At 38.6% G+C, this 23537-nt stretch overlaps 1 protein-coding gene across 2 annotated transcripts in view; it reads left to right on the plus strand.

Moving 5' to 3' along the window:
• Positions 1 to 39: 39 nt before the first annotated feature.
• Positions 40 to 23537, plus strand: part of CDADC1 (cytidine and dCMP deaminase domain containing 1) — a 44005-nt gene continuing 20507 nt past the window's right edge. The window contains exons 1-5 of one of the 2 annotated variants that reach the window (XM_032150883.2): positions 40 to 261; positions 1014 to 1111; positions 7980 to 8054; positions 11497 to 11674; positions 19924 to 20493. In XM_032150883.2, coding sequence (XP_032006774.1) covers positions 180 to 261; positions 1014 to 1111; positions 7980 to 8054; positions 11497 to 11674; positions 19924 to 20493 — 1003 coding nt within the window. In that variant the 5' untranslated portion in view covers positions 40 to 179. Of the gene's footprint in view, positions 262 to 466; positions 612 to 1013; positions 1112 to 7979; positions 8055 to 11496; positions 11675 to 19923; positions 20494 to 23537 lie in introns of those variants that run through there. The other variant, XM_032150884.2, reaches the window with a different exon arrangement.

Consider the following 23537-nt stretch of genomic DNA (forward strand, 5'->3'; position numbering starts at 1 on the left):
CTCTATGACGTCACACGAGGAGCCCTGAAGTGGCGGTCAAGCTTGAGGCGTCATCTGGCTGCGCCTAGTGGGCCGTTGCCTTACAGTTTCTGAGAGGAGGCGAGAGGCGGGGACGCTAGGGGCAAGATCATGTCTGACTGGGAGAGGTTTCCTTGGCAGCAGAGGACGCTAGGTTTGGGATGAAAGAAGCTGGGCAGATGCAAAATCTGGAGAGCGCGAGGGCCGGGCGGTCAGTCAGCACCCAGACTGGCAGCATGACCGGTGAGTGTCCGGGACCCTGCTCCCGCCACCCTACCTTTCGCTCTGCCCTGTGCGTCTCCCGTCATTGAACTCCAGATTCCTTGTCTGGGCCTCTTTGCCTCACCTGCTGCTTTTGGATGTCTCCTGCCCGCCCTCTGCGTGTCCCCTCCTCGGTCGCCAGGACCAATCGGCTCGGTCGCACTGGCTTTCGAAGTCTCGCGTTTTACCCCTCTTAGCTACTTCTCACAGGACCTAGAGCTGGGGCCTCTGAGGTCAAAGTGCCTGAACATTAACAAACCGCGCCTTTGCCTTGATTTCCAAATTAACCGCACGTGACGCTTTCCTGTATTTCGACTGCTTTACCGTCGAAGGTCAGCGCATTTTTCGGGCTGTGGTCTAACCGCTTTCCTTTTAGCAACGCCCCATCACAGTCCGAAGAAAAGCTTGCACCACGACGACGTCAGATGCGAAGACTTTTCACAGCTTGCTTTGGGGTTGTCCCCCCCAGCTATGTGTATTAGCTGTACCGTTTTTTCCTGCAGGGTGAGGGCTGGGGAAAGAAGGCTCAACTTTTTAAGTGGAGAAGGAGGTAGCCACGAGTAAGGCTGAAGCGTCCCTGCTAAGATACCTCTGACTCTCTTGTCCCCTAATCTTTTTCTGTGCTTCATGCGAAAGCAGCTGGGCTTAGGCTGCAGCACCTAAGTGGCATTGAGATTGGCTCCCTTTTTCACCATTAGTAACACATTTTTAAGTGTTTGTCGTCTCTTTTTTAGGTCAGATACCAAGGCTTTCTAAAGTCAACCTTTTCACTCTGCTCAGCCTCTGGATGGAGCTCTTCCCAGCAGTAGAAGACCAGCGGCAAAAATCTCAGGTATAATTTGTTTCATAGTTTTTCCCCTTAGAAAAGCAATGGTTTAAAATCTGAGTTTATTGCTCCAGTTTCTGTCATACCTAAAACCAAACTTAACAAGCCTTAAGATTTAAAAAATACCTTTATTGATTAACATGACAGTTTATAATTCCTAGCCGTAATAAGTCATCTTCCATTCTAAAAATACTTTCTCAGACTGCCATGTTTATCAGGTACTAATGGTATTCATATGTCAGTTCGGCTAATAAGATTATTGTCTATACCACATAATTTCCCCCAGTTATATATACTGTTGGTGTTTTATCTAGGTAGTTTACCCCTCTGCCACAGAAATATATAAATTGCGGAGATAGAGACCATGTCTTATTTTACCTAGCATATACCCTTTAGCATCTACCATTATATGAGTGCTAATTGGTTAATGTTGGATGGAAGTAGTCTCTTTTTGGATCTTGAAAGACAGGATCAAAACAGATTAGAAATGGGCTGTGTGCAGTGGCTCACGCCTGTAGTCCTAGCACTTTGTGAGGCTGAGGCGGGTGGATCGCCTGAGGTCAGGAGTTCCAAACCAGCCTGGGCAACATAGTGAAACCCTGTCTCTATTAAACGTACAAAAATTAGCCAGGCATGGTGGTATCCGCCTGTAGTCCCAGCTACTTGGGAGGCTGAGGCATGAGAATCGCTTGAACGAATCATTGGAGGTTACAGTGAGCTGAGATTGCACCACTGCACTCCAGCCTGGGTGACAGAGCAAGACTCCGTCTCAAAAAAAAAGATCAGAAATGTATAGTAAGAATAATCATAAAAGCCAATATATTGCAATTGGAAGTATAGACATCCTACATCTTTTCTTTCTCCTACCCTTGGGGCAACAAGGTGCTAGATTCTCATTTTCCTCCATGCTTGGAATGGCATGATGCTAGGTTCTCATCATTTCTGTTTGATAATTTTGGAAGCTTAGGATGTTGGCGTTAATTTTTATAGGGGGCCACGGCCATTGGAAAATAGTATTAGGTTAAGTCGAGCATTTAAGACTTTTTTGAAAACAGAGGTAAAAGGAGGAGGTGGGGCAGAAAATTACCCATGGCTTCTCACCACTTCTAAAAACATTACTGTTAACATTTTGATACTTCCAATCTTAATCATGAGGTTTTTTATTTTTACTCTTACAAAGTTGTAGTTATATTCTGCATGTACTCGCTGAAGTTTCCAACTTGCCCATAATTCTGCTGAAAGGTTGCTTTAGATTTTCCAGAGAAAGACTATAAATCCTTAAATTCCCACAGTACTCTTAGGAGACCACCTACTCTTTTCATTTTACTGTGGATGAGGTTTTGTGCTTGGCACTGGACATACAAAGCAGAAAAAACATGGTCTTTATTTTCTAATGAGAAGAAACACTAGGCATTTAAATAATTAAAACAGAATTGGTGGAGTGAGTACATAGTATAAGCAGAGATGTTGGCAAGACTGGGAGCCAGGCTCTATATGGGGAAGTGAAGGAAGGATTCACAGAGAAGGTCGTATTTGCACTGAGACATGAAGAATGAGTGGACTTTGCCCAAGCCAAGGAACTCTACATGGAAAACCTTGGAGGAATGAGAGAATTTGTGGTCCTCAGGCCAGAAAGTGAAGTTAGGTAGAGGGAAGAGACTGGAAAGGAGCTTGACAATGTAGACAGGAATCATATCATAAAAAGCATTGTATGCCTTGCAAAGGAGTTTAGATTTTATCCTATCAATATAGGAATTGCATTGAGGAATTTTAATGGGATGTGAGGATATTCACTTCTCATAATAAAATGATATCTCTTGGTGTAGTTTCCTCCCCCAATTCCTATGTGAAGTGTTTTATACATAGTAAAACATTATTTAAAATATTATACATCGTTACTCCATATTTCTCACCCACATCCCCCCACTCTGGCTCTACATTTTATTAATGGCTGAGAAAGCTCTTCATTTCCTTCATTAATTTTGAAATTCCTTTATTCCTTCTACTTGTTAATAGCTTAGTATTATTTTATGAAAGTAGATTTCCAAGCTGTTAGGGATTTTGTGTATTGTTGTTTTTTTTGTTTTGTTTTGTTTTCAGATAAAATTTATTTGGAAGAGCCAGATTAGAAACAAATATTTAGAGATTTAAGACTTTTAGGCCAGGCGCAGTGGCTCACGCCTGTAATCCCAGCACTTTGGGAGGCCGAGGCAGGCAAATCACAAGGTCAAGAGATCGAGACCATCTTGGCCAACATGGTGAAACCCTGTCTCTGCCAAAAATACAAAAAGTAGCTGGGCGTGGTGGTGCGTGCCTGTAGTCCCAGCTACTTAGGAGGCTGAGGCAGGAGAATCACTTGAACCCGGGAGGCAGAGATTGCATTGAGCTGAGATCACGCCACTGCACTCCAGCCTGGCGACAGAGTGAGACTCTGTCTCAAAAAAAAAGAAAAGAAAAAAAGACTTTTAAAAACTGAACATATTAGGGATTGAATACAAATTTTGAAAAGGCGTTCTTTCTTTTGTAAATATCCAGATTTGATCTCGTTTTAGTTCTATTTTTTTACATACACACTACATCCTGTGCTGAAATTAAGTTTTTTTTTTCAACAGGCACAAGTTATATTTAATTAGTGAGAAATGATATTTATGTTTCTATTAGGAAGGAATTGATTGGCCAACAAATTGTTGAAGTTTGTTTGCAAATAATACACACCCTACTGTTTCCTCATACTATATAGAGAAAACTGTGGATCTCAGAAAACTGAGGTGAAGCTTTCAGTTAGCATTTTGTTAAAAAAAAATGCTACCAAGGAAATTTCAAAACTATATTAGCAACAAAATTTTATGCAACTTTATATCATGTTTAACAAAAGATCAAGGTTATGACTCTCTATTTTCTCCCAAGCCAACGACCCTAAGTTTTCCTGGCATCTCATTCCTTCATCTGGTGGGCATCATGGAAGTTTTCTAAATGAAAATAAATAAGTCTTTTGTTTCAAATATTTTATTTGGGATCTTATTTAGAAATCTGACTCATATGCATGTCTATTTAAAGGCTTTTAAATGGAAAATTAAAACACATAGAAATGAGTACAGAAGGTATCAAAACAAAGAATATCCATGTCTTCAGAAAGCCAGGCAACCTGGAACTAGGATTGACTTGGCTATATGAAAGGTTGTCACTCTTAGCTCCTGGTCCTGGAGCTTGCCCAGCTCCTATTCACTGCATTGGTGTCTTTCCAGCTGTGCTCCCACACCCATGTGTCCTAGGACTACAATCCTCTCACCGTGGTCTTGGGTAGGCCTTTACTTCTGTTCTTACCTACAGGCCTTGGGACTCCAAGGCACTTGGGGAGGGAGAGCCTCAGGATTACTCTGGCAGTGATCTGGGTGAAATAGGCTTTTGCGTGTTAGCTTGGGAACTTGACTGTCATTTTTAACATTGTTTATATGAGAAAAATGTGTTTTAAATTCCAAAAAGGGAGATTTACCAAGTATTTAGAACATGATTGTAGATTGTCAATTACTTGTATATTTAATGTCAATAAAGCAGAAGTATATAATTTCATTAGTTCTTCTGATATCATGGCCATTGCAAAAAAGCAAGACCAATGATAGTGTGGGGGAAGAATACAGAATGAAAGGGAGCATATTATACTCCACTTTTATAGTGTTATTTATTGTACAAACATTGTCATTGAAACTGAATCTATAGCTGCAACATTTTTAAAAACTATATTTTTTTCTCTTGGATTTCCTTTTTGTACTAGTTAATATCCACAAAATTTTGCAGTTAGTTGCAGTCATAGCAGGAATACAATTTTGTATTTGACAGTTTCGGTACTGTTACAGGGTTGATAAGTTATTAATTTTAAATTATACAGTAAGAATACATCTAAATTTCATATACATATAGTATATGCTGCCATTGCGTTTATACTTGTGGAAATATTAAATTCCTCAAAATGTTGCCAAATTTTGTGCCTAATATTTCTTTACCATTTACTATAGTATATTTTTTCCAGTATCATTTGCACATGGTATTCGTAGAGTTGAGTACAAACTTTTTCCAATAAGAGAAAAAAAATCTTCTTTAAGCTAAAGTAATAAGATTGTTTCACTTAAATTCTTTAGTCTGCTTTTGCTGTACAGAGTAAATCACAGAAACACCAAGATGCAATTAGACATGTAATTGTATTGGAAATACTGCTTTTGATACTTTACCAACCTTTTGTCTTACTAAAAGTATTTTTATGAGTTACCAAAGTAATATATGTTTGTTATTTTTAAAATGAACAGAAGAAAGATTTTATCATAATTCCACCTCCTAGAGACTAATTACTTTTTTAAAATTGTTTCTCAGTCTTTTTTCTCTTATTTTCTTTACTTACATGAGATCATTTAACTCTGTATCCTATCCTTTTCACTTAACATAAGAAAATACTTATGCTGTAATGTTAGCATAAACATTGGAGTAGCACCTTAGTCTAGTAATTTAGAGTAGCCAGTGGTTTTACAGCCAGCCTGCCTGGGTTCAGACTCTGGCTCCACCTCTTACTAGTTGTATAACTTTGGGTAACTTTACCTCTCTGTGTCAGCTTCCTCATCTGTAAAATGAAATGTTACTAGTATCTACTACATGAGGCTTTTATGAGAAATGAATGAGTTAATATTTGTAAAGGTCTTAGTGCCTGGCACATGTTAGGTACTATGTGTTTTTTTTTGTTGTTGTTGTTGTTGTTGTTGTTCTTGTCTCCTTATTTATTTATTTATTTTAATAGAGATGTGGTCTTGCCATGTTGCCCAGACTGGTCGCTAACTCCTGGGCTCAAGCAGTCCACTGCCTCAGCCTTCTGAAGTGTTAGGATTACAGGCATGAGCCACCGCACCTAGCCTCCTAACTCTTTCCATTGTGTCTTCTGGTACCTTATGCTAAAGGCCCTCACTGTACTTTTCCAGAACAGAAGCAATGTAGCATAATGGTTAAGACAGATCTTGGGCTGGATCTGGCATATCCACTTAATTACCTGTGTGACTATGGTTGAGTTATTTAATCTCTCTCAGCCACAATTTCCTCATTTGTAAAATGAGAATAATAGGAGCTACTTTATAAAGTTATAAGGATTAAATGAGATAATTTAGGGCCTGGTACATGATAAACATTCAGTAGATGTTAGGTACTGTTATTATCATCACTCATATAATTATTACCACTACTAGCACCCACATCCTTACCGTTTTTCCACTGACACCATCACTTCCTCTACTTCCTGTTCTGTCTGAACAGAAACCCCATTCCCAGAACATGGGTTTTCTTGTAAACTTCTTTTTGAAGGTTCTTTCTTTTATAAGACTAGCAGGTCAACATTTACAAAGTTTCCCATTCCTACTTTAAAACTTTATCAATGTATTAACTATCCCACCTTTTTTTTTTCTTTTTTTTTTTTTTTTTTTTTGGAAATGGAGTCTTGCTCTGTTGCCCAGGCTGGAGTGCAGTGGCCTGATCTCGGCTCACCACAACCTCCGTCTCCCGGGTTCAAGCAATTCTCCTGCCTCAGCCTCGCGAGTAGCTGGGACTACAGGCGCGTGCCACCATGCCCAACTAATTTTTGTATTTTTAGTAGAGACAGGGTTTCACTATGTTGGCCAGGCTGGTCTCGAACTCTTGACCTCGTGATCTGCCCGCCTCGGCCTCCCAAAGTGCTGGGATTATAGTCATGAGCCACTGCACCCGGCTATCCCACTTATTTTGGAGCTCACAGAATTCTATGTCACTTTCTTTGTCTTAATCAACTTACTTCATAGTCACTTTCCTGTTTTCATAAATCATAAGCCCTATGAGAGCTGCATCTTGAGCAATTAGGCTGTCATATAGCAAGGGTTCAGTAAGTATTTGTTGAACTAATAAATGAAGGACTTTGGTCCCTGCCTCAAAACTTTCTTTCTACTTCAAGTTTTCACTTTTTCCCTCATGGATATGCCTGTATTAGTTTTCTATTGCTGCTATAACAGATGACCACAAAGTTGGTGGCTTAAAACAACACAAATTTATTATACAGTTCTGTAGGTAAGAGGTCTGAAATGAGTCTTACTGGGCTAAAATCAAAGTGTTGGCAGAGCCAAATTCCCTTCAGACACTCTAGGGGAGGACCTTTCCTTGCCTTTTCTGCCTGTGGAGATTGGCTGTTTTCCTTGGCTCATGGGCCCCTTCCATCTTCAAAGACAGCAATGGCCAGTCAGGTCTTTCATGTTGCATCACTGACTCTCCCACACCCCTCTTTTACTCATAATGACCCTTATGATAACATCGGGCCAATCAGATAATCAAGGATAATCTCCCTATCTCAAGGTAGGTGGTTAGTGCCTCAGTTCCAGCTGCAACCTGATTTCTCCTTGCCATGTAACAAAACATAGTCACAGGCTCCAGCGACTGGGACAAGGAGATCTCTGGCGGGGCATTATCCTGCCTACCACAATCCCGATCTAATACCTTTGTTACATAGTTCCTTATCTTCTCAATTCCAATTAATTTACCTCTATTCCACTTTAGTCATTCATGGCCACACTTTGGACTTTTCCATTACTCAAAACTGCCACAATTGTGAAACCATAAACTTCAGAATTTTATTTTCTGATTACAATTTCCAATCCTTCTATGTTTTGGGAAAGTACATAGGGGATAGATTATAAAGGTTTATTTACTAGGTAAAGTAGTATGAACTTGATCCGAACAAAGTGGGAAGTCAATGTAGAGTTTCATCATGGAAAAAAATTGTCAAAGCCAAGGAAGCCAGCCTTTAAATATGGAAATATTGAATTAGTCATATGTCTTATGTGCTAATCTTTTTTTTCCTTAATCTGATTTTTATTAGAAAAATGAAGAGGGAAAGCATGGACCCTTAGGAGATAATGAAGAGATGACCAGAGTATCTACTGACAAAAGACAGGTAAATTTTTATGATTTCACATATATATGCTCATAATAACAAAGCAAAACGAATAGTATAAAGTAGAATAAAAGTGCCTCAATTTCTACTGTCAAGGGAGCTTTTAAAATACTCTTCTAAAAATGGTCTGTATATTTACAAGACTATATGTCACTCCTTTTTTTTAAAAAAAAAAAGTACAGATGGGATTATTCTATGCTACATCCTACATCTTGCTTTAAAAAAAAAAAAAAACTCTTGATAGTTCATATAGATGTGTTAAGAAATACTCTTCCTTAGTTCTCTCACACTCCCACACACCTTGCTGGGTATGCCAAGAATGCAAGGCCCTAACCACTTTTTACCTGGGTCGTTTCTCAGAGTTGTGTTTGCAGTGATCAGCCTTGAAGGTTGAGGTAATGTCTCCCTCCAGGACAAAGAGCAATCTGGCTTACTTTCTGCTGTGAAACAGTAGGACCCTCAAGCTCAGTGTTCCTCTCCTATAACACTACCCACCCTGTGTCCAGGCAGCCATCTGTGCCCATCTGTATTACCCTCATGGGGCTTGAGGGCAGGAAACAGAAATGATGCTCATACTGACTGCTGTGCTGCAAATAATAAAGTTCATTGTTTCTAACCCAGAAGTTTCATGTTTTCTGCTAATATCCATGAAACAGTTACGGGTTAACTTATTAGCTGGTAAGTAGGGTAAAATCAAAGTGCAGACTTGAAAGATGAACCTTGTTCTTTTTAATATTGTATAGTATTTCCTTGTTACTTTATTCCTTTGAGTTTTCCAGAGGTTCCAATTCATTGGGTGCAGAGTGGAGACTAAGCATGTATGTTTTGAAGAGTTACCTTGATGATTCTGATGTATATTCCTAGAGATTTCCTAATTCATTCTGAGAGTGAGCCCAGTAGGAATATAGAAATAATCTGTCTCAGAATATTTACGTTTTCATAATAAGAAAGGCCAAGGGAAAAAAAATAGTGGATCACCATTTAAGTCAATGTACTAGTCCATATACAAAACAGACTGTCCGCTTTTGCCCATGTTTTAGTGTAAAACTCTGTGACTAGGATCAAATAGATGACTTGCCAAAATGTTAGCGAAGTGAAGCAAAATCAAATTCAGAGCAGTGATTCACTGAAAAGATTCAGTCCTCTGGGAGTTGCGGTAAATGGAAGTGCCGAAATGGAATGCAACTTGAGCTTTTATTTGTTTTGTTGAGTTTGGGATGGAAAAATCTTTGTCTCAAACTTGATATTTTGGCCTTACCTAGGTACAAAATGAAAAAGTACATATTTTCTGAGGTAAAAAGGACTCTAGACAAAAAAGTGATAAATAAACTCGACCCAAAAGATTGTTCTAATAACAAATAAGTTGATGAGTGTGCTTCTCACTTGATAGGAACAATTTTTTTTTTTATGTTTTGTTCTGGCTTTATTTCTGTCTGCTTAACTGGGAAAATCTAAAGCTGAAATCATTCCCTTGCAGCCACTTCCACTGGTCACGTTGATTCAATTTAACAACAGGAGCTCTGTCAAGATCTTTTGATGAGGCAGCATTACTTCTTTTCCAAGATGATACTTATTGGCCAGGCACAGTGGCTCACACCTGTAATCCCAGCACTTTGGGAGGCCGAGGCGGGCGGATCACAAGGTCCAGAGATCAAGACCATCCTGGCTAACATAGTGAAACCCCGTCTCTACTAAAAATACAAAAAATTAGCCGAGCATGGCGGGAGCTACTCAGCTACTCCAGAGGCTGAGGCAGGAGAATGGCATGAACCCGGGAGGCGGAGCTTGCAGTGAGCCGAGATCCTGCCACTGCACTCCAGCCTGGGCAACAGAGCGAAACTCTGTCTCAAATCAGTCAATCAATCAATCAATCAATCCATCCAGCCTGGGCGACAGAGTGAGACTCTGTCTCAAATAGATAAATAAATAAACTTATTAAAAGTATTCAGAATTCAATAATAATATATACTTCGCATTTGAGGAGCATAAAACTCAAGAAATTTTGGTAGGGAGGGGAAAGTGTTCACAAATTCAAGGTCAATTTAAAGCTTATTCTAAAAGCCAATATAGATAGGTTTTTCATATTTTACATACATTCTTAGGTATATATTTTGTAAAGCAGAGATTTTTGTATTCCTTTTTAAATGTCCTTCTAGTTTAGGAGATGGTTGGTTAACTCAGAAATGGAATTCCATAAAATCTTCTCTGTTGCTTCTTTTTTAGATATTTTACAAATTATTCTCCATAATCTCAAACATTTATACTCAAAACTGAAACTGAAACTTGACTAGTTAATATCACTTTGCTTCGATCCTTAAAGTGATTTCAGATATGCTGTACTGGGGGATAAGTATACGGTTAAATCCCTTTGGAAGGGGATAGGGAATAGGGACACCCTCTCCTTAGCCCAAACTCCCCTCATGTAACAGTCAGTCCCAAGCCCAAGGATCAGGTTTATATTCCTTACTTCAGAGGCTTTTGCTGTGAAAACAGCATAGACTGTTTTGTGCCTTATGCAGAACTGACTTTTTTTTTAACCTTAGTCTGTTTTATCTGATATTGTTATACCAGCTTTGATTAGTATTTGCTTAAGTTGAGAAACTTTAGGTTCAATAGTAACACAAAACCTTCACTTCACTCAAAGAGATCCACTGGAAGTGCTTAGAACCCCAGTCAGTCCCCGGTCTGCAGGGCTTAAATCAGGCTCAGCCAGTCCCTGCTTTGTGGAATATTGCTAAGATAGCTCAAGCTCACTACTCTGACATCAAGTTCTCTCATCCTTTTTGACACTTGATGGTATGTCTTCCTTCTTTTTGTTTTTATAACTTACCTATAGTAGGAGGTGGGACCCAACTATAGTAGTCTAGACTGCCATAGTGCTAAAAATTGATACAGCCAGTAGTTTCTAGAAAGAAATTGAGAATTATCTTTACTTTGGTCAATATCTAAAATATGTTAGAATTTAAGATGACCTCTGCTTTAGTTCTGCCTTTTACCATCTGTGGGTCTTTCAGAAAGTCATGTAAACTTTCTGGGCTTTACTTATCCATGTGTAAAATCAGGGCTTTATATTCTTTATTACCATCTAGAAGCTTAATACTAAAGGGTGCTACACTCAATCCTATAAGAAACAAGTCAAATTGACCTAGTTCTTGCCCTTTACTAGGTTATAATGTATCTAATCTTTAACTAGAACAAATTAATGATGATTACCTGCTTAGTTGTTTGATTAGTAGAGCCTAGGTTTAGAAAATTTCTGGCCTAAAGTCAACACTAAAGTTTCAGAAGCTTTTTGGATCTAATGAGAAATGTGCTTTGTACAAACTCTGTTTAGATAAAGAATTAAACAAAACTTCCATTTTTATTAATAATTCAAGTATAATTCATAATATGATTATTAGGTGTTATAATTAATAAGTTGTTATTTTATATCTTAATGTAGGTAAAGAGAACTGGTCTTGTGGTGGTGAAAAACATGAAAATTGTTGGTCTCCACTGTTCTAGTGAAGATTTACATGCCGGGCAGATTGCTCTTATTAAACATGGGTCAAGGCTGAAAAACTGTGATCTTTATTTTTCCAGAAAACCATGTTCTGCTTGTTTGAAAATGATTGTAAATGGTAAGTGAAGAAAAGGGTTTGTTGAGGATTAAGAGTATTTATCTGGGATGGGCGTGGTGGTTCATCCCAGCACTTTGGGAGGACAAGCAGGAGGATCGCCTGAGCCCAGGAGTTCAAGAATAGCCTGTGCAACATAGGGAGACCCCATCACTACAAAAAATAAGTTAGCTAGGCATGGTGGTGCATGTCTGTAGTCCCCACTACTCGAGATAATGAGGTGGGAGGATTGCTTGAGCCCAGGATGTCAAGGATACAATGACTCGTGATTGTGCCACTGCACTCTAACCTGGGTGACAGAACAAGACCTTGTCTCCAGAAAAAAAAAAAAAAAAAGAGCATTTGTCTGAGAGCAGTCAGTGGGAACACATTTGCCAAATACCACAGAGATAATTTAGAAATATATATCTGAAAGTCAGGTGCTATGGCTTGCACCTTTAATCCCAGCTGCTCATAAGGCTGAGGCAGGAGAATTGCTCAAGCCCGGGAGTTCAAGGCTGTAGTGAGCTATGATTGCTCCACTGCACTCCAGCCTGAGTGACAGAGCAAGACCCTGTCTCTAAAAAATAAAATAAAAAATATATAAATATATATCTGAAGACAGTTTGATACATTATAAGAGTAAGCATCGGAAAACATGGATTCTGGTCTCATTCATGTCTACTAACCTATTAAATGACCCTCAGTGTATGAGTAGACTAATGCTAACTGCTATAACAAAACAAAATTTCAGTGACTTAATGTACTAGATATTTATCACCTGTATAATAGTCCAGCACATGTGTTGCTAAACAGCAGGCAGCTTTCTCCATTTGGTTGATTCCTGGGCTAGGCATCTTCTGTCTCATTGCTGTTGTCATCTCTAGGGGTTTGAGTCCTCTGTATCCAGAGGCAGACTGAGAAAGAATGAGTAGAGGGTGAACCTGCTTCTTAAAAACCCTGACCTGGAAGTCACATACATCATTTCTGTTCTCATCCATTGTGGGAACTGTTGTTCCCACTGAGCAGCTGTCTTTCAGTGACTACTCTACACTTTGGAAGGAGGAACACAAATTTTTAATGTATAGCCATCCATCCACACCAGGTAATTCACTAAACCTCTTTGTGCTTATGATTCTGTTTTGCACCCAGGTATATGCCGACCATTCTTTCATTTAAAAAATATGCATCTTGTTGCATAGGCATCATGGCAGATCAAAAAACAAACAAAAAAACGAATGTGGTTCCTAATCTTTACCCTTGAGGTGTTATTTGGGGGCCAAAATAACAATTTAATGTGATGCATTATCTAGTACCAAATCAGTGATACAGGTTGTAAGTGATATTTGGTCTCAGAGGAGAAATAGTGATCCCTGCAGATTGCCATATTATGAAAGGCTGGGGCTTAAGCTTGATCTTGATGCATCATAGGTAGAGGAAGAGGAACACATTCCTGGTCAGGGGGAACAGTGCATATGGAGTCATCAAGTTGGAAGAAGCAAAGTTCTAGCGTCAGTATTTGAAATGGAAAATTATTCTTGAAGAATAGTGGCAGATGAATTATAATGATAGTGGAGAACTTTGAAGAACTGTAGAGCCTTTGGACTTTATCTTATAAAACAGAGTTCCTAGGCCTGTTGTGAGAAAGAGCTATTTTTATTTACATCAAAGCCTTAAGAGTAATGATCAGATCTATGTCAAGGTCAGTGCCTTGAGCTATAAATGGCAGAACTAGAAGAAATGGATCATGTGGCTAGAAACCTCTCGGCCTGCAACAAGTATTTCGAGCAGGTAGGTACCTGTGGTAGTGATTGGATTCTATATTCTCAACTGCAGTTACCAGTTGAGAAGATAGGTATGAAAGTGGCGGTAGCATTTTTTTTCACCTTTTCCCAACTAACCAGGTAGATTGGACATGCATTTTATCACTCATGTTCAACTGACCTACAGTTTCTGTTCATAGGTAATGTGGAGACATTGAAGATTCTTGAGAAAGATGTAACATGATTGAAATTTTTGTTGTTATTGCTGTTATTGAATTGGAGCAGGGAGAGATTAGAGATTGGGAGCTTGATTAGTGGACTATTGCATTAGGCAAGGTACAAATAGGGTTCAGATGATGACATTGATACAGAAATGAAAGAATGTGAAAGAACCAAAATATTTGTTGGCTGATCTGTTCTAGATCAAGGGAGAAAAACGAGTAAAAGATAGTTGTGCTTTGTGCTGAGCTAACTGTGCCGAAAGCAGTCTTAATAGCCTCGGAGCCACAAATTAGAGGGAAGAATAGGAGACTGCAGGTAACTCATCACTGCTTGATGTCTTAAGACATTTCTTCCTGACAAGAAAGATAATGAAGTATGGAAAGTCAGGAAGGACCTACAATGGAAATGCTTGTATATTGGTGTTGGACAATATATAAACAAAATTGCTATGTTAGATTAGGCTTATGTATTATATTTAGTTATCTTTGGAAGGTGGCATGGTTGAACCCCATGCTATAGCTAGATTACTTTAGTTAGAATTGCTGTTACCTCAGTTACAAGGCAAAGATTGTTGTAGTACAGTGATTCTCCAAGTGTGGTCTGTGGACTCCTGATGGTCCACGAGGTCAATGTTATTTTCATAATAACACTACCTTCAGGCTGGGCATGGTGGCTCATGCCTGTAGCCTCAACATTTTGTGAGGCTGAGGCAAGTGGATTGCTTGAGCCCAGGAGTTTGAGACCAGCCAGGGCAATATGGAGAAACCCTGTATCTACTAAAAATAGAAAAATTAGCTAGGCGTGGTGGTGCGCACCTGTAGTCCCAGCTACTCGGGAGGCTGAGGTGGGAGGATCACTGGAGCCTGGGATGCAAAGGTTGCAGTGAGCTGTGATCGTGCCTCACCAATGCACTCCAGCCTGGGCCACAGAGTGAGACCCTGTCCCAAAAAGCAAAAACAAAAACACTACGTTCGTACTAATGGTACCAAAACAATGATAGGTAAAACTACTGTTTCCGTATCTTTATTTTTATTTTATTTTTTTTTTTGAGACAGAGTCTCGCTCTGTCACCCAGGCTGGAGTGCAGTGGCACAATTTCAGCTCATTGCAACACCCACCTCCCAGGTTCAAGCGATTCCCCTGCCTCAGCCTCCTGAGTAGCTGGGATTACAAGTGCGCACCAGCATGCCCGGCTAATTTTTGTACTTTTAGTAGAGACGAGGCTTCACCATGTTGGTCAGGCTGGTCTCGAACTTCTGACTCATGATCTGCCCACCTCAGCCTCCCAAAGTGCTGGGATTACAGGCGTGAACCACCGCGCCCGGCCTGTTTGCATATCATTAAGACAGTGGTGCCAAACTGCACTGGTAGTCGTCATACTCTTCATTGCACTCAGAGGGAAAAAAGAAAACCAGTTTTACATAAGAAGGTCCTTGATGAAACGTAAAAAGTATTAATTTTATTAAATCCCAACTTGAGTCTGCATCTTTTTAATATTCTGTGTGAGGAAACAGGAGGTGGGTATAAAGTGCTTTTGCTACAGACCTAAGGTATGAAGATGGCTTTAAGGAAAACCATGTATGTGATTGTTTGAGTTGCAGACCGACTTCTCTACTTTTTTAATGGAACATCATGAACTGACAATGGTTAGTTAGACTTGGATATTTGGCAGATATTTTCTTGAAAATATAGTGAACCTGTCACTTTCAGATAGACAACTGACAGTATTTGTTGCCAGTGATAAAATTTGAGCTATCAAGTGAAAATTAGAATTTTGGAAAACTCATATTCTCTATTATGAGCCTGACAGCATCTCACCACGTAGACTCTTTTGATGGGATTGGTGGTGATATTAATGAATGGGATTTTTTTTAATATTGTAAAATCAGTAAATCATTGTTTTCCGGATGACCAATGCACAATGAATGCTACAAAATCATGCATGAGTAAAAGCCATTCTAAGTGCAAGACAGACCAACGGACTTTAACGTAACAGTTCAAAAAGTTTGTTGATAGGCCGGGCGCGGTGGCTCAAGCCTGTAATCCCAGCACTTTGGGAGGCCGAGGCGGGCGGATCACGAGGTCAGGAGATCGAGACCATCCTGGCTAACACGGTGAAACCCCGTCTCTACTAAAAATACAAAAAAATTAGCCGGGCATGTTGGCGGGCGCCTGTAGTCCCAGCTACTCGGGAGGCTGAGGCAGGAGAATGGCGTGAACCCGGGAGGCAGAGCTTGCAGTGAGCCGAGATGCGCCACTGCACTCCAGCCTGGGGGACAGAGCAAGACTCCGTCTCAAAAAAAAAAAAAAAGTTTGTTGATGTGGTTTCAGATTCTACATTGTAACTAACCTTTAAGAAAGTATCCCTTGTCAAATTTTTATGTAGTGCCAAAGAAGAATATTGACAAGTATCTGAAATGGCTGTTAAAATACTCCTTTTTCAACCACATATCTATATGAGGCCAGATAATTTTCCTATACTTCAGTGAAAACAACATATTGCAACAGATTGAAAACAGAAGCAAATCTGAGCATCCAGCTGTCTTCTATTAAGCCAAATTTTTTTTTTTTACAAAGCAAGTTACTTTATTAGAATTTTAAACAATAGATAAGTGATGGAATCATTCTAACAACACATCTATTCACTGCTTACAATTCCAACTAATTTCAGTTCTCTGATATCTAATAACAAGAGTGAAGACCTGTTAAAGTTCCTTCCACCAGTAAAACCCACAGCTCAAAGTTGTGGGAGTGATTAACTGAGCCATAGGCCTTCATTCACATGTTTACCACATTAAAATACCACACAGTGTTTTCTTATAAGGTCAACCACCTGGGAACTAATTAACATTAGCATTAAGATTTAAATAAACTGTTAGGCACAGGGCTAGATCAGGCATTATAAAACCCTGTGGTTCCCTAGTCAAGTCACACAAATCCCCAAATATTTTAGCTTGCAACAGTTTTGTCCTTCCTCCCTTGAGACAATTATTTGGGTACTTGCTTTTGGAAATAAGGTAATTCACAATGGAAGTTTCCTAACTGATGGTGCTTTAGGCAACTTCGGAGAATGAAGATAGAAATTATGCATGATTATAAAACATGAAGAGTTTAATTTCTATTACACACTCAATTTCCACTCCCTGATTTCTCTTAGCTCTATAAACACATGTAAATCTTCTGCAGAGCTTTAAAGAGCTCTGAAAGGGAAAACACCTTTCCATATATGGAATTGATAGCATAGTACAGGCCAGGTGCAGTGGCCCACACCTGCAATCCCAACATCGTGAGGCCAGTGGGAGGACCGCCTGAGGCCAGGAGCCTGAGACCAGCCTAGGCAACATAGCGAGAACCCCGTCTCTACCAAAAAAAAAAAAAAGTAGCTGGGTGTGGTGGTGCACACCTGCAATCACAGCCAATCTGGATGCTGGGGCAGGAGGATTGGTAGAGTATGGGAGTTAGAAGTTACAATGAGCTATGATGTCACCACTGCACTCCAGCCTGGGTGACAGACTGGTCTCTATTTAAAAAAAAAAAAAAAAAAAAAGGTATAGTGATACACTATTAATTCCATGTATGCCAATGTGAGATAGCATGGTATAAACTACTATCAAGTCTTTATGTGCCAGCTACTGTAATAAGTCTTTTCAAGTTTAACTCACTGAATTCATAATGAATTATGAGGTAGCTACCATTATTTCCCCCATTTTACAAATAGGGAAACTGAGGCTGGGAGACATTATTTAACTTGCCCCAGGTTCTAAAACCAGTTACTGGCAGAACTGGTATTTGAACCTACTTAATCTGATTCTAGAGCCTGTGCTATATAAACTCTTACTCACTATGCTGTGCTATTCATTAGTATCCATTTAACAATTACTACTATTGCAATAGCTGCAATTATCACTCCTGTAGTACAGGGGAATCTATCAAAGAAACACTCAGCTTTCACTTATCTATTTCTGAAAACATTTTTTATTAAAGTATAAGGTGCATTTCACTAATCTATTTTTATAATTGTCAATTTATTTAAGTACTTTGATTATATGATGTAAGAAAAATGTTTGAAATGTCTTCTGGAATTAACCAGAACACAATAAATGTGCAAAATTTAGAACAGAATTTAAAGAGTTTATAGGCCACTGAAGCCCATCCATGAAACCCTTCATGAAACCCATTCATGAGGCCAAAGGGCAAAACAAACCCTCAGTGAAAATCTCAATTGGGCTATTAGAATTTAAACTTAAATGTCTGTACGAATTCTGCTGCTCAGTTTTGTCCTTCCACTGTTCTTAATACTGCTGATAACTATTGTTTTTCCTTTTACTATTAATCTAAATATTAAAGATATTTGTAAAAATTTAAAACAATCTCATTCTTACAAATTTTTGTTTTGGAAAATAGTTTTTTTCATAAAGCTAATGTTATTTATATTAATGTATAACAGATTATTGTTATTTTTAATGAATTAATATTTTAAATTTTGTTTTAATTTTCAAGTACAATAAATATCAGTAGATATATTCCACATAAATAAAAGCTCTTTGGGGTCCTCAATAATTTTTAAGAGTGTTAAGGAATCCTGAGATCAAAAAATTTCAGAAACTCTGCTTTAGCATTTGCCACTAATACACAAATGTCTGTCTAAAGAGGATTTTTCCCCTCTTGAATCAGGATTTCTGGGAGCAGCTAAGATGCCTAGATGAAAGGTTTTACCATCACTGCTGGTTAGGAAATGGATTATGAGAACTCGAACAGAGGGAAGGTGAAATGCAACCAGAGGAAACACTCTGGTATGAGGTTTGAGGCCTTCAAAATTGCTTTGCAGCATAAGCCACAGTGAGTCAGGAGTACCAGGGAGTGGATAGAATGTTCATTTGTTTAACTGAGACTTTTTAGTTCATCAATTATTTTGAAGAGTAGAACACTCTGTGGGCTATATTTCTATTTGCTTCTGGGTACAATCACAAAAAAAAAGTCTCTCCTAGCTGACATTACATGCAATACTAGCAAAGGGGTCTCTTTGTTGTAAACTGTTCATTAATTGACGAACATTTGTGTACTTAACTATGTGTAAGGCATCTCATCGTTCAATTTCAAATACAAATTAAAATATTTTTTCACGTTTGTTATCCTGTTATGTTTTCTCTTTTACAAATTGTCTGTTCATATCTTTTTGTCTCTCTTTAGGCCTTATTCTTGTCAATTCATATGTGCTCTAATGAATTGAAATATTTTCTGTATGTTAAACATTACTAACCTTTCCTCTGTCACACTGATTGAAAAATGATCTGTTTAGTTTGTTGTTTTGTCTTCAATTTTGTGAGCTTTAAAAAGTTATTATTGTCCTTCAGACACCATCCCAACATCACATAAGAATTTTTTCATGGTATAAATTCTTCGTGGACTTTTTTGATAACTGTTTTATTATGAGGAGGACCATAATTAATTCAACCATTCCCCTATTTTGGTCATTTAGGTTTTTGGGTTTGGGTTGTTTGTTTAACATCTTTGCTTGCTATTTTAAAGAATGCTGCACTAAATGTGCATGCATGAGATTTCTTCTCTGTATTTAGAATATTTTCCTAGAATGGATTCTCAGAAGAATTCTCAGTCTGTGGACAGGAACATTTTTAATGCATGGAAGAGGTATTTATTCCAGATAGAAAACTCTAGGCAATATTAGTTGTTCCCTGTAACATTTTAAAAAACAGCCATGGCACCATGGAGGACTCTTCGAGTATATAGTTTTAGCGCTGGGCTTTGGGATCACACTTCACAACACCAGTAATTCCACAAATGCATTCCCAGAGGCTCTGTTAGAGGCTGGGTAACTTTTTCTTGAAAAGGCCAGATAATAAATATTTTAGATTTTGCAGGCCATGTGGTGTCTGTCACAGCTACTCAACTCTGCCACGCGAAAGCACCCAAAGATTATATAAGTGAATGGGTGTGTGTGTCTGTGTTTCAATAAAGGTTTATTTATGGATACTGAAATTTGAATTTCCTACAGTTTGATGTGTCACAAAATGTTCTTTTGATTTGTCCAACTATTTTAAAATGTAAAACCCATTCTTAACCTGTGAGCTGTACAAAGACTGGCAGTGGACTGGATTTGGCCTGTGGGTGGTAGTTTGCCAACCCTCAGGCTATATAATAGGTGACTTGGTAATAGACATTTATTATATTGAGGGTTCTATATATACTACAATGAAAGGGTGGATTTTATCATGAAAACCCTAAATTCAGCATGTATCTCATAATTACCTTTCGTATTTTGTATTTCAGCTGGAGTTAACCGAATTTCATATTGGCCTGCTGATCCAGAAATAAGTTTGCTTACGGAGGCTTCTAGTTCTGAAGATGCAAAGTTAGATGCCAAAGCAGTGGAAAGATTGAAGTCAAACAGTCGGGCCCATGTGTGTGTCTTACTTCAACCTTTGGTGTGTTATATGGTGCAGTTTGTAGAGGAGACCTCTTACAAATGTGACTTTATTCAAAAAATTACCAAAACATTGCCGGATGCTAACACTGACTTTTATTATGAATGTAAACAAGAAAGAATAAAAGAATATGAAATGTTATTTTTGGTTTCAAATGAAGAAATGCATAAGCAAATACTGATGACTATAGGTTTGGAGAACCTGTGTGAAAATCCATACTTTAGCAATCTAAGGCAAAACATGAAAGACCTTATCCTACTTTTGGCCACAGTAGCTTCCAGTGTGCCGAACTTTAAACACTTCGGATTTTACCGTAGCAATCCAGAACAGATTAATGAAATTCACAATCAAAGTTTGCCACAGGAAATTGCAAGGCACTGCATGGTTCAGGCCAGGTTATTGGCATATCGAACTGGTGAGTTACATAGATCGTAAATTGGGGCTGATTGGTTGGGTTGTATTTGTCTCTGAAGTGTTCGTCTCATTTATGGTAGAGTTCATTTACTCATAGTTACTTAAGTTTTGCTGTTCATACAATATAGAGAAGTTAGTGAGACCCTTGAGTAGACAACTCTTTCTCCCAGCAGTTTTGGGATTCCTCGTGGCCTTATATTCAGTACCACATTTCTACATCAGGCCCTCATTAATCTAGGCCCTTCTTTCTGCTTCTTGCTTTTATGATTTCACTGTTCCTTGAGCCCTCCACTAAAGGTAGGACAAGAAGAGAAAGGAGAGGCCCAGTGCAGTGGTTCATGCCTGTAATTGCAACACTTTAGAAGGCTGAGACAGGAGGATCGCTTGAGCTCAGGAGTTCAAGACCAGTGCGGGCAACATAGCAAAACCTTGACTCTAACAAAAAGATACAAAAAAATTAGCTGGGCATGGTGGTGTGTGGTGGTGCGTGCCTGTAGTCCCAGCTACTTGGGAGGCTAAAGCAGGAAGATTGCTTGAGCCCAGTAGTTTGCAGCTGCAGTGAGCTACAATAGCACCACTGTACTCCAGCTCCAGAGACAGAGCAAGACTCTATCTCCAAAAAAATAAAAAGAAAAAGGAGGAAACCAAAATTAATTATTTTGTTAACTCTTCAATATTTTGATGTACTGAATATTTAACAAAATTTTTAAAAAATCTTCACAGTAACAATTCAAAATAACTAATAGAATCAAGGTAAAGGAATGGTGATTATTGCAGATTCTTCCAGTTGCTGGTATGTCTTCAATCAGCAAGTTGAGAAACATTTTTACTGTATTGTATTAAGTTGTATATTTGGAAAAGGAAAATATTACTTGGGATTTTTCTTTGTTATGATAAAAGACGGCATCTGTATTTCCAAACATGGAACAGTATTATCACATCTTACCTGATGTAAGATTTCTCAAAGTAGAATCATGATCACTTTTTAAAATGCATCTTTGAAATAAAGGGGAAAAAACATAGACAGGAGGAGCAGTAGAGTAAGATTTGTTTGGGGAGTGTACTGTAGTAGGATTTAAAAATTATCCCAAGAAAGAAGAGAAAGTCGTCAGAAAAGGTCTCTACAGATGCTGCTGGTCTGCAGTAGTCAACAGAAGGGAGGTTCTCAGCTGGCAGCAAATCAGAATCACCACTGAAACTTTTATAAAAAGTACAGATGCTCAAACCCCAAGCCAGACCTATTAAACCAAGTCCCTAACCAAATATGGCCAAGGTCTATGTTTTTAAAAGTTCCGCAAGGTGTTCTGATGTTCAGCAGAGTTAATAATTGCTCAATTCTTATTAAAGATTTTGATTCTGTAGGCACACATTATATGACCCCAAACAATTGCATTGTGTAAAAGTCTGGTTTCATGTAATTATCTTCTGTTGTGGGTTATATATTTGTTTCTTTGCCAACTCCAGCTTTGTAAAGAATTTTTCTGTAAACCATTCAAAAAGACAGAAAACATAAATGGGAACAGCTGTTGTAGCTATAATTCACTAATTACCCTTCACTAATTAGAATTCAGCAGAACCCTGCCTGTGTTCCAGAGTAAGAGGGAGATGTGAATCTACTATTGTTTTACTGGATCTTAGTACCTCTTGCTTCTCATAGAACACCGTATCATACCAGCTGTGATTCCAGTGTTTAAAGATGCAGTATGTATACATTTGCATTTATATTCTTTATTAGATACTCTACACTACTGTATAGTTATATTTTATATTATAAATATATCCACTGTTATGCAGAATTTTGTACATAAAGCCCTTACACATTTGATGGTCAATTTAAAAGATTTTTCAAGGTTAATTGTTGGTGATTTTTTTTTTTTTTACATGGAACTCAAATCCTGTATAGAGTGCAACTCCTCTGTCACTCACTCTACTCCACTGTGCACTCTTCCAGGGAAGCATGTCTTAATCATTTTTTCCTTAGCACTAAACACAATGTGTGTCGAATGGATAAAACAAATCTTTTTATCCAGAGATAAAGGGTCCACAGTCCCTTATGCAAAACTTTTGGGGCCAAATGTAAAGGAATTCAGAATTTTTCAGATTTTATCTTTTTTGAGACAGGTTTTTACTCTGTTGCCCAGGCTGAGTGCAGTGTCACTCATGGCTCACTGCAGCCCTCAACCTCTCAGCCTCAATCAATCCTCCCACATCGGCCTCCTGAGTAGCTTGTACCACAGGCGAACACCACCATGTCCAGCCAATTTTTAATTTTTTGTAGATACGTCTCACTGTGTTGCCCAGGCTGGTCTCGAACTCCTTGGCTTAAGCAATCTTCCTTCCTCAGCCTCCCAAAGTGCTGGGATTACAGGCATGAGCCACCATGCCCAATCCAGATTTTAAAAAGGTCATATGGTACATATACTGTTATATAGGACTCCTAGTGGCATCTGGGACAGTACCCTGTAATCACATTAATACATACAGAGTGAAAAAACTAGGAATATTTGCACTAAGCAGAATAATTGAGGGCTATAAATAACTCAATTTGGGTCAGATTTGGCCACAAAATAAGTGCATCAAACTTCAAAAAAACTTGATTTAAGAGATTTCAGATCAAGGACTCTAGACCTGTAATTCTTCCTTGATGATAAATAATAACAATGACAGTTTATGGAACACCTACTATGTGTCAAGCACTGAGCTTGGTGATTTATATATGTATCTCATTTAACATTGAGGGTACTTCAGTAAGGTGGATATCCTATGATACAGTGCGCTTCCAATTAAGCTTTTAATTTCACATTATTCAGTTTGGTTTGATGACCTCATTTCTCCCTAATTAATAGATGAAGATACCATTTCATTTAAAAATGTACATATGATTAAAATGAATTCCAAAACCTCTAACAACAGTTATAAAATGAAAGTAGTTGCTTATAATTGCTTTTTGAATGATGAATAAACAGGATCCATAGAGATATCATGAAAAGTATGTTACTGGAGCCAGGTGCGGTGGCTCCCGCCTGTAATACCAGCACTGGGAGA

Source organism: Hylobates moloch, unplaced genomic scaffold (genome assembly GCF_009828535.3).
Source record: "Hylobates moloch isolate HMO894 unplaced genomic scaffold, HMol_V3 SCAFFOLD_4, whole genome shotgun sequence".
NCBI classification, from domain to species: Eukaryota; Metazoa; Chordata; class Mammalia; order Primates; family Hylobatidae; genus Hylobates; species Hylobates moloch.